This window comes from Pelophylax lessonae (assembly GCF_965119305.1).
Source record: "Pelophylax lessonae genome assembly, chromosome: 2".
NCBI lineage: Eukaryota > Metazoa > Chordata > Amphibia > Anura > Ranidae > Pelophylax > Pelophylax lessonae.
Window position 1 is genome coordinate 329,903,131 of NC_138769.1, and position 25,471 is coordinate 329,928,601.

General features: G+C 43.3%; 1 protein-coding gene across 2 annotated transcripts in view; it reads right to left on the reverse strand.

Annotated features, from left to right (window-relative positions):
• THRAP3 (thyroid hormone receptor associated protein 3) overlaps positions 1 to 25,125 on the reverse strand; it is a 50,924-nt gene extending 25,799 nt beyond the window's left edge. Inside the window, exons 1-3 of one of the 2 annotated variants that reach the window (XM_082248468.1) lie at positions 24,973 to 25,124; positions 17,242 to 18,093; positions 3,402 to 4,031 (exon numbers count right to left, since the gene is read on the reverse strand). In XM_082248468.1, coding sequence (XP_082104594.1) covers positions 3,402 to 4,031; positions 17,242 to 18,093; positions 24,973 to 24,989 — 1,499 coding nt within the window. In that variant the 5' untranslated portion in view covers positions 24,990 to 25,124. Of the gene's footprint in view, positions 1 to 3,401; positions 4,032 to 17,241; positions 18,094 to 24,972 lie in introns of both variants that reach the window. The other variant, XM_082248469.1, reaches the window with a different exon arrangement.
• Between the last annotated feature and the right edge of the window lie 346 nt (positions 25,126 to 25,471).

Genomic DNA, 25,471 nt, shown 5'->3' on the forward strand with positions numbered 1-25,471 from the left:
GGGATATTTGTTACAAGGTCAAGGATTTCTCATACTTTCTCCACCACAGACTTTTCAGGAGTTATCAAAAGGCAAAAGCAGTAATGTATAGACTTGGGGCAAAACTCAACCTCTCAAGAGAAATGGTGCAAAAGCAACATTTGTTTTAATTTCTATACCAGAGCAAGTGTCCTGGATTTTGGTGACCAAAACATCTATATTGATTACTTGTCAGTAGGCATCCTTAGAGGCATGTGCTTGAAGTAAATAACTAGCACAATTACTTGCCAAAACCATCACTTCTAAATCTTGAAATGTTTTGCTTTCTACAGAAAGAATCACATTCTGGTTGCAAGAGATTTTAAAGTTTACTATAAAATCTTATTCACACCCCCAAAGCCCAGCACTGGACATACTACCTGCAAAATATTGTGGCTGTCACAATCAACTTCTAGTGTATGGGCTTCCAAACTGCCAGGGCACATTAAGTCACCATCTTTTGATGAGCCTACCACACTTGCTTATTTGTGCAGCCTACGTTGACAACAGGTTAACTACAGCATTGTCTAAACCAGTATGGGGTTGTACTATGCTGTCAGGGTATTCAAATAGAACGTCTTACAAATCACAGATAAATTCAGGTATATAAAGTGCTGATGTGCGTTTTATGCAAATATATATAAATCAATTCAAGTGTATAAGGCGCATCTCTGTTTTATAGATGTGCAAATATTTCTTCATTAAATAATCATTAAAATTAAATATTGTGCTGGTGTCTTAATCGCAGTAACCAAATGAATAAACAAATCAATTGTGCCTAATAGCTTAAAGTGAAAATGTGCATTCTTAAAAGAGAGATATATATATATATATGCAACTTTTTATATAAGTGCTTCCTTCTATATCACATATATATCTTGGTGTGACAGTATAAGTGCTGTATACATAATCTCAACAAAATAAATAAATAACTAGTGTCCTATTAAAAAGTGATCAATAGGGTGATCATTAGTGTTATCTTCCTCCACCTTTAGTTTCTGTGATTGGGGGTGCTTTTCAGTGGTCACACTTCTAGGTGCTCTAAATGCTCACCTCAATAAGGTTTAATGATATGTATCATTAAACCTATGTGGTTCCCTCTGGTCCTTATCACGGCGCAGTCCTGCTCCTTCTAGGGGAATCGCAGTGTCTCCTGGTCTGTGTTAGTCTCACTTGACTTTGGTGGGCTTCTTGTGGGGGGCTTTCTGGATCCTCCCTCGCTCTGTTTGATGTTTTTTTGCCTTTGCTTCTTAAGGCTCATTAAAAGAGTGGGGCCATCATGGTGTAGTATACAACGGTTTTTATTTTTTAAAAAAACAGACTTACATGTAAATACTTTGCTTCCTGTGCTCGGACAAGCGCTGAGGACCTCCGTCCTGTTACGTCACTTCCGGGTTCCTTTGGAACAGGACGGAGGTCCCCAGCGCTTGTCCGAGCACAGCAACGCATTTACATGCAAGTCTGCTATTTTTAAAAAGCTAAATAAAAAACGTTATATACTTCCATGATGGCTCCACCCTTAAGGAGCCTTAAGGAGCAGAGGCACAAAAACATCAAACCGAGCGAGGGAGGATCCAGAAAAAGCCCCCCACAAGAAGCTCCTTAAAGTCAAGGGAGACTAACACAGACCAGGAGACACTGCGATTCCCCTACAAGGAGCAGGACTACGCGGTGATAAGGACCAGAGGGAACCACATAGGCTAAATGATACAAGTGTATTATTAACCTTATTGAGCTGAGCATTTAGAGAACCTAGAAGTGTGACCACTGAAAAGAACCCCCAATCACAGACACTAAAGGTGGAGGAAGATAATCAACACTACTAATCACCCTATTGATCACTTTTTAATGGGACACTATTTATTTATTTTGTTGAGATTATGTATACAGCACTTATACTGTCACATCAAGATATGTGATATAGAAGGAAGCACTTCTATAAAAAGTCACGTGTATATATTATATATCTTTTAAGGATGCACATTTTCACTTTAAGCTACTAAGCACAATTGATTTGTTTATTTATTCATTTGGTTACTGTGATTAAGAGAAATATTTGCACATCTATAAACACACAAAGAAGCACCTTATACACGTGAATTAAATATATATATATATATATATATATATATATATATATATATATATATATATATATATATATGTGTATTTGCATAAAACGTACATCAGCCCGTTATATACCTGAATTAATCTGTATCTGTGAATTGTAAGAAGTTCTATTTGAATACCCTGACAGCGCCCTGTCAACCCAATACTTTTTTATTATCTTGAACGGTTTTGTTGGTACCAGTTACTGAACGTGCGGCTTTAGGGAGACCTTAGTGTCTACGATAGCACAGGAATCACACTCTGAGTAAAATTCTAACCATTGTCTAAACCCAGGAGTTCCCAAATTGTGGGTCTGGACCCATTGGTGGGTCGCGAGCTGCGTTTGAGTGGGTCATGCTGAGCCAGAAATCACTGAGTGGGCCCTCTTAAATTGTGCTGTGCGAACCCGCACAAATTACAGAGAGCCAGAGCAGTCAAAACGCGATGGATTCAGGACCCCGCCCACGCAGTTTACGCTGGTCTGCATTTCCCACAAGGAGGCTACTTGCATCAGTGAGTACATATGTGGGCTGTTATGTAGGATATGTTCATGGGGTGTAAAACCAGCTCCTCGGTCCTGCTGGCGGCCGCGGTGGTGGCTAGACTGGGTAGCGGGCAGAGACGACAGCCTCGGTGTCATAGGAGGACCAGGTGGCCTGGTGGTGTCAGGAATTCATGGCAGCTTCTATGACCCCAGTAGAGAATCTGAAGGAGAAGAGCCAGGACACAAAGACCAGCATAGAGCTCATCACGGAGACTCTGGGTGAGGTGTGCTGGGCCCTGGAGAGGGCAAACAGGGGCTTCACCTTCACTGTGGACCGCTGGGAGAGGAAAGAGGGTGAGTGCCATTTAGCCTGCTGATCACTGTCCTGGGGTGGTTGATTTCTGTCCTCTGCCTGCCTTATACTGTCTATGAGGGTGCTGATTACTTACAACTCCGCTTATATGCCACAGGTTTCTGACCTCTCACTTAGAACTTCTGGCAAGTGTATTCAATAATAAATTAAAAAGTAGTAAATTGATAATTTTAATTCAACACCCCCTCCCTTTAAAATATGCATTATTATTATTTGCATTTATATAGCACCAACAAATTCTTTAGCGCATTACAATATTCAATTACAAGCAAGTGGGTCCCAAAAAAATAACTGTATTCAGAAGTGTCTCAGCCCAAAAAAGTTTGGGAAGCCCTGGTCTAAACCATAAGGGCCCCACACTCAGTTATGTTAAAGTATATGTTATGGCAAGTAACATTTATATCAACCTCAACTTACCGTGCCAGATCCTCATCAAAGGAATCCATTCGGAGACTAGGACCGGTTTCACGACTAACTGAGAAATTCGATTTTGAGAAGGACATATCTTCTTTGGATAAAAGCTTCTCTTTGCTCTCTGATTTTCTAGGCGGCGGGGATTCACTTTTCTCTTTAGAAGCCTTAAAGTTTGTGACTCTGAAATTTTTTTCAGGTAGAAATCCTTTATGGCTAGACTTTGTTGCTCTCTCTTCCTTCTTAGACTTTTCCATATAGATTTCATCATCTGTATCTTCGGACTTCTTTCGTTTGTCTTTGGCGCTTGGTATGAAAGACAGCTCTTCCCACTTTGCAGGGTCGTATGGGTCTTGATTCTTGGAATCACTATCAGAGTCTTTCCTTGCTCTTCCCCTTTTCTCCTGTTCAAGTTCCTCCTTTGCGTATCTCAATTCAGCCAACTTTAATTTTTCCATATCCTCCTTTATCTTATAGCGCTTTGGGGACATGCTTTTTTTATAAGCCCTTTCCAACTCGCTCATAGCAAAATCAGTAGGACTGCTACGATCCTTCATTTTCTCCAAATTAGACAGTTTATCCTTCCCATTTTCTTTTTCTAGTTCAGATGCCTTGTTTTTCTGTTCTTCCATAAACCTTTAGAAGAATAGAAAATGAATATAGTCTGGCCCACAGAACACTGCATAAACACAAACAGTGGAGAACATACATAAACAGGATTCAAACGCTTCCCCCAGTTAATTCCAGTACGTATAGCTGTTCATTAAACAGTTGCAAGTCCACTCATCACAACCACTTCCAGTGTGCAGCTGACAGAGTTCTCTTTTTATTGACCGTCAAACCTTCGTCAACTAAAGCAGCCAATTCCAAAATTGTAAATTGGAGAACCTCTAACTTGTACACGATTAAATGATACCTTAAATAGGTTTATAAAGATATTGGAGGAAGCAAAACAAAATGTGCAGATGGGTTAAAAAAAAAAAAAAAAAAAAAAGCAGCACTTTTTTAAAATTGTAACAGAATTAGCAAAAATAGATAGCAACTCTAGCACACTGGGATCTTTATCATATGAATTCAAAAAAATGGAACACAGAATGAGTTGACTATGAAACTCATGACCAAAAAATAAACACCAAAATGAAGTAACTCTTGGGGAAAGAATAGTTACAAAGGAACATACTATGAAAGCAGCAGTTCTACATGTGCACTTATTAAAGCAGAATCTATATAGCCCACATGATTTTCTTTTGACAAAGCATTACAGTTTTTCAATGTGTGCAACTTCTACCATTCAAGTCACCCCCAACTGCCAGTGAAAAAAACAGGATACTTTTTGGCAGATCTATACGAGTTAGGCCCCGTTCACACTGGGGCGATCCGACTTCCACGGGTGACCTCACAGGTCACGTCGCGCAGCTCGCACTGCGACCTCGGAGCGGCCGGCACGGACTTCATAACATTGAAGTCTATGCAGGTCGCTCCGGTTCGCCCCAAAGAAGCTCCGGACCCTTTTTCTAAGTCGGAGCGGTTTCGCAGCTTCTCTATGGAAGGCGACCTACGGCGACCTGTCAGGCGACCAGGTCGCCTGAAGGTCGCCCCAGTGTGAACGGGGACTTAAGAGTATTTGTTGTATTTTCTTAAAGCGTATTTTCACTTTTGCTGCCCAATTTGTGAAAACGAATCTGGCTGTTGTGTGTTCCCATTAATACAGGGTACTTTTTTTCTTTTTTTAGAATTAACTTTTAAAAAAGTTTCCTAGGAAAGGTAGATTGGCTGACACAAACATTTCCAAACTAATTCAGGGCGAGTGTCGAATTCATGAGCCTCAAGCCAGCCATAGATGGATCAAATCTCAATTCAGCTGGGATTTGAATCATCTATGAGCAGGCTGATTGTGCCAAAGGTGATCCACCCATAAACTTGGGTACAACAACCATGTCAGATTCTTACCATGCAATTATTGCCAGTAGCTATAGCCCCTAGCAGTAATCATTGTGCTCCCACCACACCCCGGCAGGAGAACACCGTAGCTTTGCGGGAGTGATTCCCCCAACCGTGTGTTGCAAGAAAGATTGCATAATCTATGCCTCGTCTTAAGCCCCGTACACACAGACCAAATATTGGGCGGTATCAGCCAGTTCAACAGAAACCGGACGAAATTCTGTTCATGTGTAGAGCAGCCTGCCTGGCTTCTGTTGAAAGGGCATGACCGAAAAATATTTGCCGATCAGCGCCTGCAGTCAATGGCTGAGAGCACTGACTGGCGTTTCCTGGCGGAGGGACAGATCCCCTGCCAGAACAATAGCTCAGTGGAGAGATCACTGTATTAACTTTAGATAGTTAGTAGAGCGAGCGCCTCAGTTTTTTTCGTTCAGCCTCTTGGGTTGAAAAAAAAAAAACTGATAGTGTGTACCCAGCTTTAGAACTAAATGAGTGGCCTCTCATTAAGATACAACCAAGGCCAGCTTCTAAAACCTGTAACTTTTTTTTTAGAACCGTGTGCAAATCTAGTTTTCAGCTAATAATGAAATCTGCTAGTACAGTACAGATGGGGCCATTATGGCAAACCGCTTTATAAACAGAGAACCAAGTAGGATTTTTTTGCTGGAGTTTACAGAAAACATCTTGAAACCGGTAAGCTGCAATTTTTCTTCTCTTTTAAATAATGCTATGTGAATGGGAACATGTAAAAAATATAAAAGGTTTTATTCCATTTTGGCAGCAAGAGTGGAAATGCCTTCCAAGTAGAAGTATGGCTTTCTGTTAAAAGAAAATATGGGCTCCAGAATTTAAATTCAAGTGCATGTACACTTACAAGGTGGAAGGAAGGACCAATGCGCTACCGGAGATAAGTGATTAAAGATGTGAAGTGTACGCAGCGAAAAGGGTACCACAAAAGGAAAAGCAGCCAATTCTAATCGGTGCCCCCATCGTGTAAAAAATGTGAAAAATTAAAAAAAATTGGCGCTAATTCCGGGTACAGACGGATAATAGTAGATAAATATGGGTGAGTGACAAAGAAAATAACCAAACAAATATATTGATCAGTGTCCTCTCTGTGCATAAGTTAAAGAAGATAAAAATGCAGTGATAATACAAGGTACAGATGGATAAATGCACAAAAACACGTGACTTTCTTCCCTTTCCCTTGAGAAAGTCACGTGTTTAGTGATGCAACACGTCGGGAGGAGCTGGGTGACGTCACGGATTGATGTGAGAAGAAAGAGGCTCCCTGCTTAGTGGATCCGTCCATCCATCCCAGCAAGCAAGTTTGCCACCAGTTTGAGTGATATATATCAAAAAAGACGCTCTTTGAGTGTGCATGGAGGTGAGCGGCCATTGCACCCATTGGTTTGTTTAGCTCACTGGAGTGACATTTCTTCAGACAACATGTGTTCAATCACTCACAGAAGTCACTTGTTATATCTTTATGTATTCACATTACAAGTCACTATTTGTAATTATTACCTCCCACATTGCTCACCATATGGACTAATATATTTTGTGGATTTCTTTTTGGTTTCATTTATTTTGTTTATGTATCTTCATCATTGAGCTTATGTCAGCAATTTGCTGACTCACTTTAGAATTATTTTCACCTTTACTCTTGCACTCAGCCACTTTGGTATTGGCATGTGCACGTTTGTATAGCAATTAAATCAATTCCTTCTGGATGCCATTCACCTTTTCACGTCACCAGTGTATATTATTGCATTTTGTATTTATATGTTCATCATTCGATTCTTTTTGTGCATTTATCCATCTGTACATTGTATTATCACTGCGTTTTTATCTTCTTTCACTTATACACGGAGAGGACACTGATCATTATATTATTTGTTTGATTGGATATTTTCTGTCACTCACCCATATTTATCTACTATTATCCATCTGTACCCTGAATTAATGCCGATTGTTTACTTTTTCACATGTACACTTACAGTTCTCCCCCCCCCCCCCCCTGCAACGTCCCACAAATATGTTGTTGAGGCTGCAGAATCATCATTTATGAAGGTCATTGTCTGCTTGTACTACATTTGGATAAAAAATGTTTCGGGTGATGTGGCTGCTGATCCACAAGCCCGTCACTTAGCAGCACAAGGTGTTGTCAAATGCTGACCGACAACCTCTTTCTGGACTGGCAGAACAGATGGTACCATTAAAACCCGAGACCAAAAGGAGGATGTGGCTTAGTCAGTAAAGGTAAAAGGAATTTGTTTACTTCATTATGCTTGCACCATTAAACAGCAACTAGATTTGGTACTTGCTTACACAGTCATAGGAGCCTTTAGTTGCATTTGAGGCTATAAATCGTTACTACAAATAGGAGAATCCAGTGTATCAGGGTATCAACTAACTTCACACGCAGGGTTGGATCAATTTCTGAATCAAAATATTTCCATTTTACCTTTCAGTAATTTGATTAGATGTAAGAACGTTAATCAGTCCATAATATAAATTCCATGATTGTCACTGATAGTTCATGTGGTAACGTATTCCACAACTAAACCGCTGTCTTTTCTTTTCAAAGTAAATCAATAAAAATAAAAGAAATCTTCGTCAACATACTGCATACCATTTATTATTTGGTTTGCCTGGTTTTGATTGAACCCTCTGCATTAGTGTGCTGGTCAAAATTGTACCTCACCCAGTAGAGCTGCTGCTTTAGGATGAAACAATGATTCACATACAACACCCATCTGTGTGCAGTTAAAAAACCAGTTACTTACCACAGTTTGTCCTAAACCTATAACGTGATCTTAAATAGAATTTATGCTTTCATCCAAGCTACTTGAGTCACTTTACCAACCTGTACTTGGTAGAACAGCATTTTTGGAATGTGCTTTTTATCTTATTATGTTATTTGGTCTGAATTTAAGACCGTGATATTTTTTTTCTCCTCTGCAGTGGAGCGATTCTCTTTAAAAACAAACTGGAAAAGAAAGCCTCAACAGGCTAAAAAATAGTTGAACATTGCTGAAAGTCTCCTAGAGGATTTAAAAATTGCCTGCACACTGTAAATAAAATAAAAACAAAAATATATATAAAAAAACTTGGAAAAAGGAAACACATTTTTATTAATGTCTGGCCAAAACTACAGTCAAGGACTTTTTTTTTTGGGGGGGGGGGGGATGTTGCCCCCTACCTAAAACCAACACAATTGTGGAATTATTTACAAGTCTCAATTTAGGCTAGGTTTCCACTAGTGCGGCTACGAAGTCGTGCTACTTCTAGCACAACTTCGTAGCGAAAGTAAACTGCGGCTTCAGTGAGACTTGTCCCTCATATATAGAGGGAAGTCGCACTGAAGACGGCTCAAAAGTAGTGCACAAACTACTTTTGAAGTCGCCGCAACTGAAGCCACGGCAGTGGAAATGGGCCCCATTGAAAACAATGGCGACACATGTCAAGTCGCACCGCAAGTCGCACTAGTGGAAACCGAGCCTAAGGATATGTTCACATCTAGGTACATTTCCTGAAAACAGACACCCTTTTAGAAAAAAACTTAAGTGCACTCATGGGAATTTTACACAGGCCACACACATTTAGCATTTCATTTCGAGTAAGAATAGATATTTATATATTTCAATGTCCAATAGTACTTTATCAGCTCTTAAAGCAGAGTAGCCCCCCCCTAAAACTTACCGATCCCCATCTAGATCCAGCGACGTTGCACGAGAACCTCAGCTGTCCAGACTCTCCATCCTGATTGGCTGAGACACAACAGCGGGCGCCATCAGTAAGCCAATGAGAAGAGAGACAGAGAGAGAGAGAGAGAGAGAGAGAGAGAGAGAGAGAGGGGGCAGGGCTAAGCCCTATCTCTGTGTCTTTACGGACACACAGAGCAGCAGCTCAGCTTGGGTGCCCACATAGCAAGCTGCTTGCTGTGGGAGCACTCGGCAGGAGGGAGGGACCAGGTGTGCTGGTGAGGGACCTGAGGAGGATCGTAGCTGCTCTGTGCAAAGCTAACTGCACAGAGCAGGTGAGTAAAACATTTTTTATTTTTTTAAGTTTAAAAATAAGACTATTACCTTAAGGCAATGGGCAAAAGCCTACTATAGATTTCCCAATTCCCAAACATTCTGCAGTGACACCACCCCATGCAGCAACTTCATTAAAAGGTGCAGATAGTAAAAAAGTATCAGAAAAATGTATTCAGACACTGAACAACATTTTCAGTGCTCAGCTTCAAGAAAGGAGTGCACAAAGGCTCATCAACACTCACCAAAGCTCATGCATGAGTTAATGCAAGTTAAAAGAAACTTAGGACAGAGGGTGCCACTGCCAAAGTCCATAAGATGCTAGCTGATTGGCTGTCATGTAGACCCTTAACACAAATAATGGACCAAAACAAAGTAAAAGATTAAGAGGACTTTAGGGGACCATGCACACCGCAATGCTTGCATTAAACCTACATGGGCCAACATGCATTCGTATGCCGTGTTGCATTTTAAAATAGAATGATATACATATATAGTAACTTCACTCACTGGCTTAGAAACAGCAGCAGAAGCCATTAACTCATGCTGCTCTCAAGCACAGCTAGTGAGGAGCAGGAGGCCGGGACGAGTGTGCGTCTCTCAATGGAAACAGTGCATGGCTCGGGAGCAAGCCTGCATGAGTGCCCCCATAGCAAGCAGTTTGCGATGGAGGCACTCTGCAGGAGGGAGGAGCCAGGAATGCTGACAGGGAATCCAAGATAAAGGGGTTCGGGGCTGCTCTGTAAAACTACTGCACAGTGCATGAAAGTATGACCTGTTTGTTTTAGATTTATATAAAAAAAAATAAAAACCACACAACAACTTTGCAAACACTTTATTCATTAAGGGAACTTCGACTATGCTGACACTGCGGTGCGCTTACCTGCATTTATACGTTGCGTTAAAAAAAAAAAAAAAAAAACTATCCCTGCTCAAAACTTCCCACGTCTGCCAGTATACCTTAACAGTGGCTGCCACTGTTCAGCTGACCACTTTCTGCACAGCACCTCTGATCTTCAGACCGAAGTTTGTTGTGCCAGGTGGAGATCAGACCACCCATGGATCAAATTTTGGCTGAATCAGCAGCAAACAAAAACTGAAAGGAAAAGTTAGCAGGAAAGAACAGCCAATCAACAAACAGTTTTAGGAGGTGGTCAGAAACATTTCTCTTACGACATGTTTATGTTAGATTATGGCAGGTTTCGCAAGTGCTACTGATGTGAATGGGCCCTAAGAATACCGTCACCTGCCTTTATCTGAAGGAAAAACGGAATTTTTGTAAAATCTTACCTGTAAAATTCCTTTCTCTGAGTCCTCCGACAGTCGCCGCCTCTTCATATTCGTCACATATGGGGTATTAGACTTTGCTCCGAAGGAGTAGCTAGGCAACAGAATATGTTAACAATAAAGCTTTAACATATCCCACCCTCAAGGGGTGGTCCCCTCAGTCAATACCCTCCTACTTCCTGCAACCATATCTCAGTTTTAGTGGAATAGCAGTAGAGTATACAATCAAACCCCAAAAGAGGGGCGGGGGCGGCGACTGTCGGAGGACTCAGAGAAAGGAATTTTACAGGTAAGATTTTACAAAAATTCCGTTTTCTCTTACGTCCTCCGACAGTCGCCGCCTCTTCATATTCGTCACATATGGGGACGTCCCAAAGCAGTGCAAACATGAGGGGTGGGAAACGCATCCGCGCCGAAAGGCAACGCAGTCTCCACATCAAAGAAAGGAACCTTACCAAAGGAAGGAAACCAGCTGGGCAACAGCAAAAATAAGTGCTCAACAGGAGCAACAACCCAGGAAAAGACAAAAAACCCAGGGGATACAAAACTTATCCCAACAGCCAGGAGTCCCCAACAAGGGACCCTAGGGAACAGCCGCACTAAGAACCTTGCGGCCAAAGGAAGCATCCGCCGATGCCTGAACATCTACTTTGTAGAATCTTGTGAAAGTGTGCACGGTCGACCAAGTCGCCGCCTTACACACCTGGGCTACAGAAGCCCCATGACGACAGGCCCAAGACGTACTCAGAGATCTAGTAGAGTGCGCCTTCACAGGCACAGGGGGAACCTTCCCCTGCAAAGCATAGGCCTGTTCAATGGTCTGCCTGATCCATTTGGCGATGGTAGAGGCCGAAGCCGCCATGCCCTTCCGAGGACCCTCTGGAAGAACAAACAAGGAGTCCGTCCTTCGAAAAGACTCAGTCGATTTAAGGTAAACCCTTATCGCCCAAACAACATCCAGAGAGTGCAATCTCACCTCCTTTGGATGTTTAGGCTTCGTGCACAACGAAGGCAAGACAATATCCTCATTAAGATGGAATTCCGAAACTCGTTTCGGCAGAAAAGAAGAAGGATTGGGTCGCAAGACCACCTTATCCAAATGAATAACCAGGTACGGAGACTTGCAGGACAAAGCCGCCAGTTCCGACACCCTGCGAGCCGAAGTGATCGCCACCAAAAAGGCGACCTTTTTGGACAACATAGACAACGAGATCTCCCTGATCTGTTCAAAAGGAGCACGTTGTAACACAGAGAGAACGAGATTCAAGTCCCAAGGGGGCAGAGGATCCCGCCTCGGGGGAACCAGATGCCGCACACCCTGAACAAAGGTGCCAACCAAAGGGTTGGAAGCCACGGGACGTTGAAACAGAACGGCCAGAGCAGACACCTGACCCTTTATCGTAGCCAGCGCCAAACGCTGATCAACACCCGTTTGAAGGAAAGACAGCACACGGGACACCGAGTACGTGCGGGGTGAAAACCCCCTGGACTCACACCAGGCAAAATAGGCCTTCCAAGTACGGTAATAAACCTTCCCCGAGGAAGACTTCCTCGCGTTGATTAAAGTATGAACGACATCCGGAGAGAGACCCCTCTCCTTCAGGACCTCGGTCTCAACAGCCAGGCCGTCAAAGCCAGCGACTGTAAAGCAGGATGGTATATCGGTCCTTGAGACAGTAGATCGTCTCGAAGAGGCAGACGCCACGGGGCGTCGACCGCCAGATTCACGAGGTCTGCGTACCAGGACCGGCGAGGCCAGTCCGGTGCCACAAGAATCACCGTGTTGCGTTCCGAGTGTAACCTGCGAAGGAACCTGGACAGCAACTGAATCGGTGGAAACGCGTACATCAGCCTGTACTGATGCCACGGGGCCACTAACGCGTCCGACGCGTCTGCCCGAGGGTCGCGCGTCCTTGCCACGAACCTCTTCACCTTGTTGAGGCGAGACGCGAACAGGTCCACATCTGGAAGACCCCACTTCGCGCACAACGTCTGGAAGACAGCCGGATGGAGAGACCATTCCCCCTGATCCAGGGTCTGGCGACTCAGATAGTCCGCCTGCCAGTTCTCCACTCCCGGAATGTGAACCGCCGTTAACGCCGGGACATGAGTCTCGGCCCAAGACAGAATGTCGGCCACTTCTCGAGCCGCTCGGGCACTCCTGGTGCCCCCTTGGTGGTTGATGTAGGCCACCGCCGTGGCATTGTCCGTCTGCACCCGAACCGGGCAACCCTGCAGCCGGTCCGTCCAGCGATGAAGACAGAGCCTTATCGCACGCAATTCCAGAATGTTGATCGGAAGGGAAGACTCCCCCTCCGACCAAGTCCCCTGAGCGGACAGAACGCCCAGAACTCCACCCCAGCCCGACAGGCTGGCATCCGTGGTGATTACCGTCCACGAGATCGGACGAAACGACTTGCCCCCGGACACCAACGGGGACTGGAGCCACCACAGAAGGTTTTCCCTGGTGCGAAGACTCAACGAGATTTGAAGATCCAGAGATTGAGGTCGCCCGTCCCACCTGGACAGGATCTCCGCTTGGAGACCCCGCGTGTGAAACTGTGCGAAAGGAATCGCCTCGAAGGCCGAGACCATCAATCCCAGACATCTCATACACGTCCGCAGAGACGAGTACGAAACGTCCCTGGAGGGACCTGACTTCCTCCCGGAGAGTCCTGAGTTTGTCTTCCGGCAGGAAGACCTTCGCCTGCACCGAGTCCAGTATCATTCCCAGATAGGGGAGACGAACCGACGGACTCAGTGTCGACTTTGGAAAATTTATCGTCCAACCAAACTCCTGCAGAGTTTGCATTGTGACAGACAGGTCCTCCTCCAGACCCTGTCTGGTCGCAGACCGAACCAGAATGTCGTCCAGATACCCCAGGACAGAAATGCCCTGGGCCCTCAATAATGCCAGAACCGGTGCAAGCACCTTGGTGAAGACCCGCGGAGCCGAGGCGAGACCAAAGGGCAACGCCACGAACTGGTAGTGATCCTCCGCAATGGCAAATCGAAGGAACCTCTGGTGACCCTCGAAAATGGGGATGTGAAGATACGCATCCTTCAAATCGATGGAGGCCATGAATTCCCCCGGAACCAGGGCAGCCACCACCGACCGCAGGGATTCCATGCGGAACTTGCGAACCCGCACAGAGCGGTTCAGAGCCTTCAAGTCCAGAATCGGACGAACCTTGCCCTCCTTTCTGGGCACGGTGAACAGATTGGAATAAAACCCCCGAAACCTGTCCCGATGAGGCACCGGAACCACCACTCCCTGAGCCCTCAGGTCCCGCACCGCCAGGTGCAGGTCCCGCAGGCGCTCTGGAGACAGTTGAAGATTTGAGGGAAAAAAATCTGCTCTCCGGCCGAGAGAGAAACTCGATCTTGTAACCAGATCGAACGATTTCCAGAACCCATCTGTCCCGCACACGGGCCAACCAGGGCTGAAGAAAACCGAGCAAGCGTCCCCCCACCCCAAAACTGGGTGAGGGCGCCCCTTCAGGCCGAACTGTTATGGGCTGCAGGTCCGGATTGGCCGGATTTCTGTTTCCCAGACCAGGGCTTCTTCTGAGAGCCTTGACCTTTGAACGGTTTGCCCTTGTAGTGCGGCCGAAAGGCACGAAAGGACCCCTGAGGGGGCCGAAAATTTGCATGCTTCTTCCCAGAAGCCCCCTTAGCCTTGGGGAAATGGGGCAAGAGAGTGCTCTTACCCCCGGTGATCCCCTTAATCAACACATCCAGGGACTCCCCCAAAAAGGCGAGACCCATCATAAGGCAGATTGGCTAAGGTCTTACGTGAAGATTGGTCCACCGACCAACATTTTAACCAAACCAGGCGGCGAGACAACACCGCCACGCTGTGCACACGTGCAGCCAACGGAATCAGGTCCAGGTCCGCATCACACAGATACATGACACCCTGGTGGATCTGATCCACCATATCCAGGGTCGCCGCCGAGGCCGAATCGGCCACTAGAACGCGCCTAAGCATCTGCGTCCAACTTGCGATCGCCTGGGCCGCCATGAGAGAAGCAAACAGAGCCTTAAGCATAGAACCCGTAACAGAATAACTATGACGGGCAAGAGACTCCAGTCTCCTATCCGTGGCATCACGGAAAACAGGGGAACCCTCTGCAGGAATCGCAGTGGCTTTGTTCAAAACCGCAATTGCATGATCCACTGGTGGAGTCACACACCACCGTTCATCAGTGGCAGGCGAAAAAGGATAACGCAGCTTGAATTTACTTGGTACCGCAAAAGGTTTGCGCAGATCGCGCCATTGATCCTTAACAGCGCGTTGAAAATCAGCATTGCAGGGAAAAACCTGCGGCGTCCTGCGTTTTCTCTGCGTCCCATAAGCCGCCAAGGCAGCGGGGGGACACACTTCGTCCTGCAAACGCAGCGTTTGCTTAATGGAAGCAATCAACTCATCCATGATTGCAAGCTCTTCAGGCGAGCCAGGGGGAGAATTATCGACCCCCTCAACTTCAGCCTCCACCTCAGACCCCACTAGATCAAGAGAGGAGCGGGACCCCGATAAGGAGGTCCCTGCCATAACAGCCCCATCACCTTCACCCTCAGAATCAGAGGACAGAGCAACTCTGGGCCTTTTAGTAGATTGAGCAGCCACCAGCATTTGCACCTGAGCAGCAAGGCCAGCCACAATAGTGGCTAAATCCCCCCCTGGGGGGGAAACAGCGGTCCCCTGGCTTTCCACCAATACTGTAGGAAATTTGCCCTCCTGAGAATCCATTGCCCCTGTAATGCCAGACAACCAAGGGTTAACTGCCCCTTTTTTAGCAAGCGCGGCAAGCGCAGCCCACCGCACCACACTCAAGCACAATGAGACCCCCACAGGGAATATGCAAACTGAACACAGGCAATGGATAGCAAGAACAGAAGGATAAAACCTGAGGAGACCCTCGCCGCTGCTGCTGCCTCGATCGGTGTTCCTGGAAAGAGGAAGTGATGCTGCCAGGGCGCTCTATGTAAGCCTATGGAGGCTACAAGAAAATGGCCGCCATGCATGTAAACCATGCGGCCGGAGCGGGTGCAGGCAAAATGGCGTCGTTTGGCGCCGAAAACGCCGCTCCACAGTGCATTAAAACACACATTACATTCCAATATAAGAATACATGTTAGATCGCCGCAGCGATCGCTGTACATGCCCAAACATGCCAAAAAAACATGCCCCACAGCACACAGCTTCTCACACTGCCCAGCCTGACACACACAGTGTCATACAGCTCCCCCCCCCCCCCCCTTGCAGCCCACAGCATGCAGCCGAGAGATAGGGAGACAAGCAGTGTGAATAGAGGCAGGTTACACAGTCCCAGACTGACACCCCCCCAGACAGACAGGTCCCCACATAAATACACTTACCTCACATGGCGTGGGGGACCCGCACAGGCGAACAAGCCGCTGCACATGAGGCAGGGAGAGTCGCAATTCAAGACACACAAAATGGGGGTTAAGAAACCGCACAGCGTCCAGTGAAGTAGCCACCTCACCAATCATCCCTGCACCGAACAGAGTCTGGGACAGAAAGTCCCAGCACAGAGAGAGCCAGCCACTCCTGACAAGCTAGACATTAAAACTGAGATATGGTTGCAGGAAGTAGGAGGGTATTGACTGAGGGGACCACCCCTTGAGGGTGGGATATGTTAAAGCTTTATTGTTAACATATTCTGTTGCCTAGCTACTCCTTCGGAGCAAAGTCTAATACCCCATATGTGACGAATATGAAGAGGCGGCGACTGTCGGAGGACGTAAGAGAAAATAGCATTCCCATGATGTTACCCTATTACAGAAACCGTAAAAACAGGAACTTTGTAACAGTGCAATCCATAATGGCATGTAGACACCCCTAGTAATAAGCCATAAAGCAATGTTTATAGCTGCCGCATGCTGATAGCGCTAAAAGATGGGTTAATGACTGCAATAAGGCACTGCATACCACTGCCTTTTGCCATGTGCAACTTTATAAACCCTTCAAAAAAAATTTTTTACATAGATGTGAACACAGCCTACTTTAAGTAGCAACTGTTTCAGCTTTTAACAGATGGATAGAGAAACCAGATATGGAAAGTACAAATGGTCAAATTAATAATGGAGTGCAGCAACAACAGGATTATGTAGACCAAATATTATATTCTATATAGCATTAAAAAAAATATGCTTACGCCAACTAAAAGCAACTGCACACAACATAGAAGGTGGTTAAGTGGGATTTACATTCCAGCTTTTGTAGAGGGTAGATTAGGTAGAGTAGTTAACATGCATCTGGGCCACATGAAGCTGTAACTTTAGAAAATATCACAGGGAAGAGACATCTACTAGATTCTTGGGTAACCACATTCCTAAACGTAACCGATATATTTCTAGACATGGACATTAACGACTGATTTTGCATGCCATCGGACATATTAGGATTATCAAATTGCAAAGCCATCTAAACTAAAATCAATGGGAAAAAAAAAAGTTATACATGCATAAAATTATAAATTAAAGTTTTCAATAAAGGTAAACAGTGTAATTGATCTATACTTAAAGGTTGATCATAATGCCACAAAGCATACCTTTTATATCCAGTGCCAATTGGTGCAGTCAACTCTCCAGATCTGCCCTCTTCTTTTTGATTTCCATAGAGCGAACCCATTGTGGGCGGGCTCTTGGTCATAGGACTCTTTCTTGGTGGGCTCAAGCTATGTTCAAAAGGACTCTGGCGAGATGATGATCTGAAAGTGCTACCACTCTGTAATACAGAGGGGGAAGAAGGACTGGGTTTTTGCCCTGGACTTGGCCTGGGAGAGCATCGTCTCACCACTACAGACTGCACAGAGCTTTTAACGGTTGGTGCACGTTCTTCAGAACTGTGGTGGCGTACAGGACTTGTATCATAAGCTTCCATATCCTGCCATGTCTTGCCACCTTCTGTTTTATCATCATCAGCTACCGATGCAGACTGTTCCTTCGAGTCATCATCTGTTGCCTGGACAGAGCTTCTTTGATCTTTTGAATGACTCTTCTTCTCCTTTTTTGATTTACGTTTAGTCTCCACTCTACTGTGATTAGAGGAAGACCTAGATGAGGAAGACCTCCTGGAGCGATCAGAGGATGACTTGTCCGAGTTTCTTGAGTGGCTCCTGGACCTAGGAGTGAGTGATCTCCTTTTTGGGGAGCGGGAACGAGATCGGCCCCTACGGGGACTATATTGTTGGCGGTTGTAATTCTGCCAGTTAGGGCGATAATTTACATATCCACCGCGATTATGCTGACCCCGTGGATAAAATCCTCTTCCACGATTGCGGAAATAGTATGGTCTTCTATAACCTCGGTTATGCCCTCTGAAGTCACGATTTTGATAAACTCTTGGATAATTTCTCTCTCTTCCATACCCAGGCGAATAAGATCTTGAGCGAGATCGAGAACTAGAAAAAAATAAAAAATAAAAGTGTACCGTTAAAATAGACAAATAGTTCCACACAACCAGCGTTTACTCAATACTTAAATCCCTGCCACAATTTTGGGGTACAATGGCTAATGTTAGCCATACAAAAATGTTAATTTCAGTTTTAAAATCATTTTTGACATTCACTGCACTTGCTAGACATTTTGATGACACTTTTTTCAAGATGTGTGGGTTGCATGGTGACAATCCACTGTGCCAAAACCACCACCTGCATGAATGTAGTGCATGACTATAGAGCAGTGGTTCTCAGGGCACACTAACAGGCCAGATTCTAAGTATCACCTTGGTGAGATGCAGACTAGAATACTGCAATCACTGAGCAGCAAATGATATCACCTGTGATGTATTTCAGTTTTCTTGCAAACCTGGCTTGTTAGTGTGCCCTGAGGACCAGAGTTGAGAATCCATGATAGAGTGTGGTGGTATATGATAGATGCTCACCAAGTCGAGCCAGATATAAAGTGTCCACCACACAATACACATGGCAGCGTAACATGAGGACTCTAAACTCCATCCAATGCGTTTTGCACTCTAGCGCATCCTCAGGGGTCAAAAAGTGATGATTGCTAAAAATATATATACATTACACACACCCCTAAATTAGATTGAATTTAATGAAATGGCAGCCATTTTCTTGTGGGCAAACACACTGATTGCACGTCTATATAGGAAGTATGCTATAGTCTGGCAAACCTTTTCTTCATTTATCTTCTTCAGATTTTTAAAACCACTATAAATTTTAAAATAACTCACTAGTTTGTATATAAAGATTTACTTCATTCCCCGGGGGTTAATTTTACTATTGGCTTATCTGGTCCGGTGAGCTGAAACAACATACTAGCCTTACAGCGCTGAATCCAAAAATTGCCACACTGCCTGGGTCTAGCACCGCCATCTTTGTGGCTTCATCAGGACGACAGGTCTATTCTGGGTCCTAGCAGCCAGACTACTGATGGCACTGGGTTACACAGTGGGTTATACACAGCCCCGAAGCCTCCTGGAATCCCCGTGGGCATTCCAGCCTAGGCTCTGCTCTACTGACAAGGATTCCTGAGAAAATTTCTCTGTGCAATTTGGGACTTGGAGTTGGTTTGCCAAAGCATACACGTTTGTCCTTATGGGGAAAGGTTTACAACTATACAAAGCTTTCCTGATCTGACTATAGCCAGATGGATCAGGTGACAAACATCTGTCACCTACGTGTGAGTATATTTGCTCAAGTCAGAAAAGATTTAGACTACCCACATACTATGAAACCTCTAATCTGAAAGGAGAGATCTGCAACAGCTGGTTCTATCAATTTTTTTTTCACTAGTTTACTTCAATACGCAGATGAAAGTGCAATGCAATATGTTTCCAAAATGTGTACATGCTTGCTACTGGTCGTAATGCTACTTGTCGCCCAATTATCTCAAGTACAATTCAGACTGTTAAATACAATTTGTGCAGAATAGCTGTGCTACGAAATCCTCCACCTGGCCATGTATAGGATACTACTCACTTACAGGTATCCTAAAATTGGACTAAATCCAAAAACAAAAATGTAATATACTGCAGCTTACAAGTCCCTTGGATGTGGTGGTTGCCTTAGTTTTGGAATTCAGACTAACAGCAATTTCAGCAAGTACAGAAAATGCCTGTTAATCAGCCTATGTCCTTGTCACTTCCTTTTGAGGTAAAATAAAAGCATTAAAAAAACAGCTCTCTTCTGTAAACTTCTAATCCCACCAACATCCATTGCACATCAAAGGCAGACATGTTTCAAGTCCGACTCAGTGACAATTATGGCTCCTTAGAAAAGATGCTTTCTGTCTCTTGGCTAGGTTTACTCTTTCTTTGTATATTATTCACAGGATTTTTAGGTGAAAGTAAAGGCAAAAAAAAAAAAAAGGTACTTCAAATTTTGTTTGCTTTTAGCATTCAGTTTTGGAATAATTGTCACCTCCTAAAAGAAAACTACATGTTCTGTTAGAAATGTGTTAAAACACATCTTCCATTATGCTCCGTTAAATTTTCCTGTCACTGAAGTTGCATACGAACATCAAAAATTCACCCCTACTAGTGTCCTTAAAACTAAAGTTTTTAAATACAAATTTTCTAGCGTATAGCCAGCTAAGAGCTCTTTCACAAGAAGGGGCTTCTAAACTGCCAGTAAAAACACTGAGCATTTTTTCAGGCGCTTCCCATTCAGGGGCATTCTAGGGGAGGTTTTTTTTTTTTTTTTTTTTTTTAGCGCTCCAAAGATGCTGCTTGCAGGATTTTTTCACCACCCTGCCAGCGCACTGCCCCAGTGTGAAAGCATTCATTGATTTTAATGGGAATAGGTTTTCAGGTGCTTTTTTTAGCGCAAAATCACTTGAAGAGGCTTAGTGTGAAAGGGGTCTTAAAAGGAATTGTAAAAGGTTAAATAAAACTTTGTTTATATATAGGTTATTGCAGTGTTGGGGTTAACGAGTTACAACGTAGCGCATTACCTTAACTACGTTACTTTTTTTGGTAACGTAACGCGTTACATTCATAACATTTGTAACTGCATTACTTTACTTGGCTTGAGTAACGCGCTTTCCTGCGTTACCCAAGCCGTTGAAACTCGTGCGGGCCGAGGAGGCGGGACTCTAGGAGAAGCGGGGGATCGTGTAGCCGGAGAAGCGGGGGATCGTGTGGCCGGAGGAGAAGACGCCCGCCACTGCAGGCAAGTGCACTGGTCTCTCTGGCGTGGTCACGCTGGGGGTACGCTGTGGTTATATATATATATATATATATATATATATATATATATATATATATATATATATATATATATATATATATATATATATATACACACACATACATACACCGTATATACTCGAGTATAAGCCGAGTTTTTCAGCACATTTTTTTGTGCTGAAAACGTCCCCCTCGGCTTATACTCGAGTCAAGGAAAAAAATGTCTCTCTCCGACGGGTTTAAGGTTTAAAAATGGCGCCGCCCGTCGCATACATGTTACCGCGCACGCGCCGCCGCCGCTCGTGTAATTTCGGCTATTCCCGGCGCCGCTCGGGAGAGGCCGGGAATAGCCGAAAGTATACGAGCGGCGGCGCGTGCGCAATGACGTGTCGGCGCCATTTTAAAATGAAGGCGCCTCTGGAACAGGTAAGTGAAACAGCTTCACTATCTGCCATGGGCTGCGGGCACACTACGAGGGATGCAGTGCTGCGGGCATGGTCCACATGTACCATGCCCACAGCACTGCATCTCCTGTAGTATGCCCACAACCCCGGATCCTCTAGTACCATGCCAGTACCCTGCAATCTCCTGCACCATGCCAGTACCCTGCAATCTCCTGCACCATGCCAGTACCCTGCATTCTCCTGCACCATGCCAGTACCCTGCAATCTCCTGCACCATGCCAGTACCCTGCAATCTCCTGCACCATGCCAGTACCCTGCAATCTCCTGCACCATGCCAGTACCCTGCAATCTCCTGCACCATGCCAGTACCCTGCAATCTCCTGCACCATGCCAGTACCCTGCAATCTCCTGTACCATGCCAGTACCCTGCAATCTCCTGCACCATGCCAGTACCCTGCATTCTCCTGCACCATGCCAGTACCCTGCATTCTCCTGCACCATGCCAGTACCCTGCATTCTCCTGCACCATGCCAGTACCCTGCATTCTCCTGCACCATGCCAGTACCCTGCATTCTCCTGCACCATGCCCGCCGCCCTGCATTCTCACCCTAGGCTTATACTCGAGTCAATGATTTTTCCCATTTTTTTGTGGTAAAAGTAGGGGTCTCGGCTTATACTCGGGTCGGCTTATACTCGAGTATATACGATATATATACGATTATATATATATATATATATATATATATATATATATATATATATATATATATATATATATATATATATATATATATATATATATATAATAAAACGAATATTGTATTGTTTTTTTGTGCACTACAAATAAATATGTGCATTGGAACCTAATGTGAACGGAGCCTTAGCGTTAATAAACACTTTGCCCTACAGAAAGATACAAAAGTAACTGTAAAATTGTATCATTCTGTTCATTCATCTGCAGATCAAAAGGGATGAAACTAATCTGCAGATATCAGTTAAAGCAACCTGACTTTTTTTTTATATTCCTGTTTAACCCCTTATTAACCTTTAGTTTACTCAAATCAGCCCCAACTCCTTATTCTACTTTTACAATCAGTTATTTTGCTTCTTTTTTTTAAACCATTAATATTTAAACTTTTTTTGTTTATTTTGTTCATTAATTTTACACCTTTATCATATTTAAAATGCACAACAATTGAAAATAAAAAAAAAAATCTGCTTTAATTTGTAACAACTGTTGAATCATAATTTTAGTGTCATTTTAAACTGGACAAAAATTACAGAATAAAATGTGCACTTTTTATCTGCAGTAACACTTTTTAAATTAACACGGATAAAAAAAAAAAGTGGGTTTAGTTTTTTTTTTACATTTTATGGTCTAAGAGCTGTCAAAAAAAAAAAATCATTGGTGCAAGACTATCATGAAAAGAATGCCATGCTTGTTCTTAGAGAAACAAATATATATTTTTAAAATAGCTCCGGTCCATAGGGGTGAACAGGTGTGAGATGCAAAGTGGCTAAATATATTAATATGGGTACAGAGATTCCCCCATTAGTAGCACTATACCATTTTTTCAAGTGAAAAAATTGTACAACCACATTGCTCCCCATTCAGCAGCAAAGTATGCAGCACTTTACAGCATAGGTAACTACCCGCTTATCAGTTAATGTCCCTGCCAAAGTCGTACATGCATATACACATAGGCCCCAAAGATCCCAATACAGTAAGGCTGACCATTGCCACTACTAAAAAGGATTAAACTTAAACATATGCAATGGCTGTTTTCTGTCAAATTCATTCATTAGAACCAATTTTGTTTTTTTATTTGTAAATATTATAAAAATAGAAGAACCAAATGGGGCCTGAACACAGGTTCTGATATTTAAGGATTGCCTTTCAGTAGTTGCACACACCTTGCAATACCGTCCAAAGAATTCCAAAATCAAGAGCATTCCATTATGAAATATTAGGAAATAGACAAATTTTTTTTTTACCAAAAAACAAGCATTTAAGAGATACTTTATATCATAACAGGGCTTTGCTTGTTTTTATAAGGAGCATCTTGAGCCCCTATTGTAACAATACCCATGCCTAAACCTTTCTCCATTTTTTTTCTTTGCAATTAGCCACAAAACACCAACAATAAGACTGGTCGCTGTAGGATTGAGATTTCTTTAGCTTGATCAGGCACGGCAAAATGGGTCCCAGCAAGGCACAAATCAGCAGAACCACCCTGATTTAAGCTGCCTGTAAAAAGGTTACCTATAAAAAGAATGCCTTTTGAGGTCTTATATTATCAAAAATAGAGTAACTGCATTAATCTCTATACTTTTTTGAAAAGGGAAGATTAACACAGACCATATGCTTTAAAGAGTTCTCTGCAAGCAATAAAAAGCAACATTCTGACATGGTAATTGCACACTAGCATCATACATGGTACTATTATTCCTGGTTGCTACAAATGGAATGCGATTGTAAAGTGAAAATCTATCAGTAATTGCCAAGTCCACATTAGAAGTTAAACCAGGGCATTTAAAATGATCAATTTCTAGGAGAGTTTGAGATTATATGAATGTTCATTAAATAGTACAGGAAAGGATTTGTAGAGCCCTGTAAACATTTAGGATATATACACCTTGTGGCTACAAAAACAGTTGCATTATAGATTTAAAAAATAAAGTAAGTACACCTGAAAGAAGTAAATGTATCCATATTTGCAGATATAACTGCTTACTGCAACTCTGAAAGCAGTGCCTTGACTGTACTCAAACTTTAAAAGATCTGCTCCCTAGGCTCCGTTCCTGGCAAATGCATACAATATGTATTACTTAAATGGCATAAAAAAAGTTCTCAAGATTGCTACCGTATTTTCCGGCGTATAAGACGGACCCCCCTAATTTTCATCTATCGGTAATACTTATACTTTAGGTTACCTTGGAGATATTATACTCGGCGTATAAGACGACCCCCCATTTTTGGGGGATTTTTTTTTGAGGTTCAAAAGTAGTCATATGCCAGAAAATACAGTACATATTTTTTTAAAGTTGCTTGCTATCCTAGGACCTCTAGAACAGACCTATATAGAGAACAATGAAACTGGAAACAAAATAGTTTGTATAACCCTTTTGTGAATGTTTGTGAACTGCTGTATCCGCAGTTGAACATCAAAGTCATCACTGCAAACCATTTACATGTTAATGCTGTTCTTTAAATTTTTATTTTTTAGGATATATTTTTATTTTAGTTTTACACCAAAATTAACACAACAATGTTCTTTAATGGTTAACACTTGTGTCATAACAAGCTGGTGTTTTACAGAATTTCATCTTGCGGGATTTCCCAAATTTTTCTGTATGTAGGTTTTGTAGCTCAGAAGCAAAAGGATGTCTAGAGATTTTTTTGTTCTACAAAAAATGAGTCTTTTCTGATAATGGAGCATATAACTGAGGTAAATGCAAAACAAACATTTAAGGCTTTTCATTTTTTTTTTTTCCTTTTTTTTGCGTGCGTTTGAAGATACACAAAAAAAGAAAAAATTACAGCATATGAAAGGAGAAAAGCTACCACTGAAGGAAAAGTAATTTACCTATATATTAAATGCATATACAACAAAAGTAGAAGACAGCAAACGACTGAGGCTGGTGGAAAATCTTAAATCCTTGAGCTCACCTCACCCCGAGAGAGAAATAGAACAAAATAGTAGATAAATCCTTGAACTTCTTACCTCTTCTTGGATTTCATTGGATTCCAGTCAGAATCACTATCCAAACAAAACCATGCACCGCAGAACTAGACAGCTGAAGTGATTCAAAAACTAACGCCACATGCTTGCACAAAGTCGATGCAAAAACATACCCTTTAGAAAACACTGCTCACCCTAGGGTGCCCAGGAAAATATATGAATTCTAACAAATAAAATTATTAGCAGTGCAACAAGCCAAGTGAAAAAGAAACCGGGAGTAAAATTCTCAGTAAGGCCAGGTGCCAAAAAGAGGTTTCGATTGCTACTGGCAAAGAGAGAATATTAAAAGCCCCCCGAACGACTGATGCGTGTCACACAATACATAGATATGAGGAGGAGCTGGCTAGCTTAGAAACTCAAGTACCAAGTACAGATACCACATGGGATGTACACTATCAATTTAAACCACTTGTCAGTAATGGCAGATTCAAGGGAGTAGAGCCTCCTCCTGTAAGATTCAATTATGTTTACACAAGTCTCA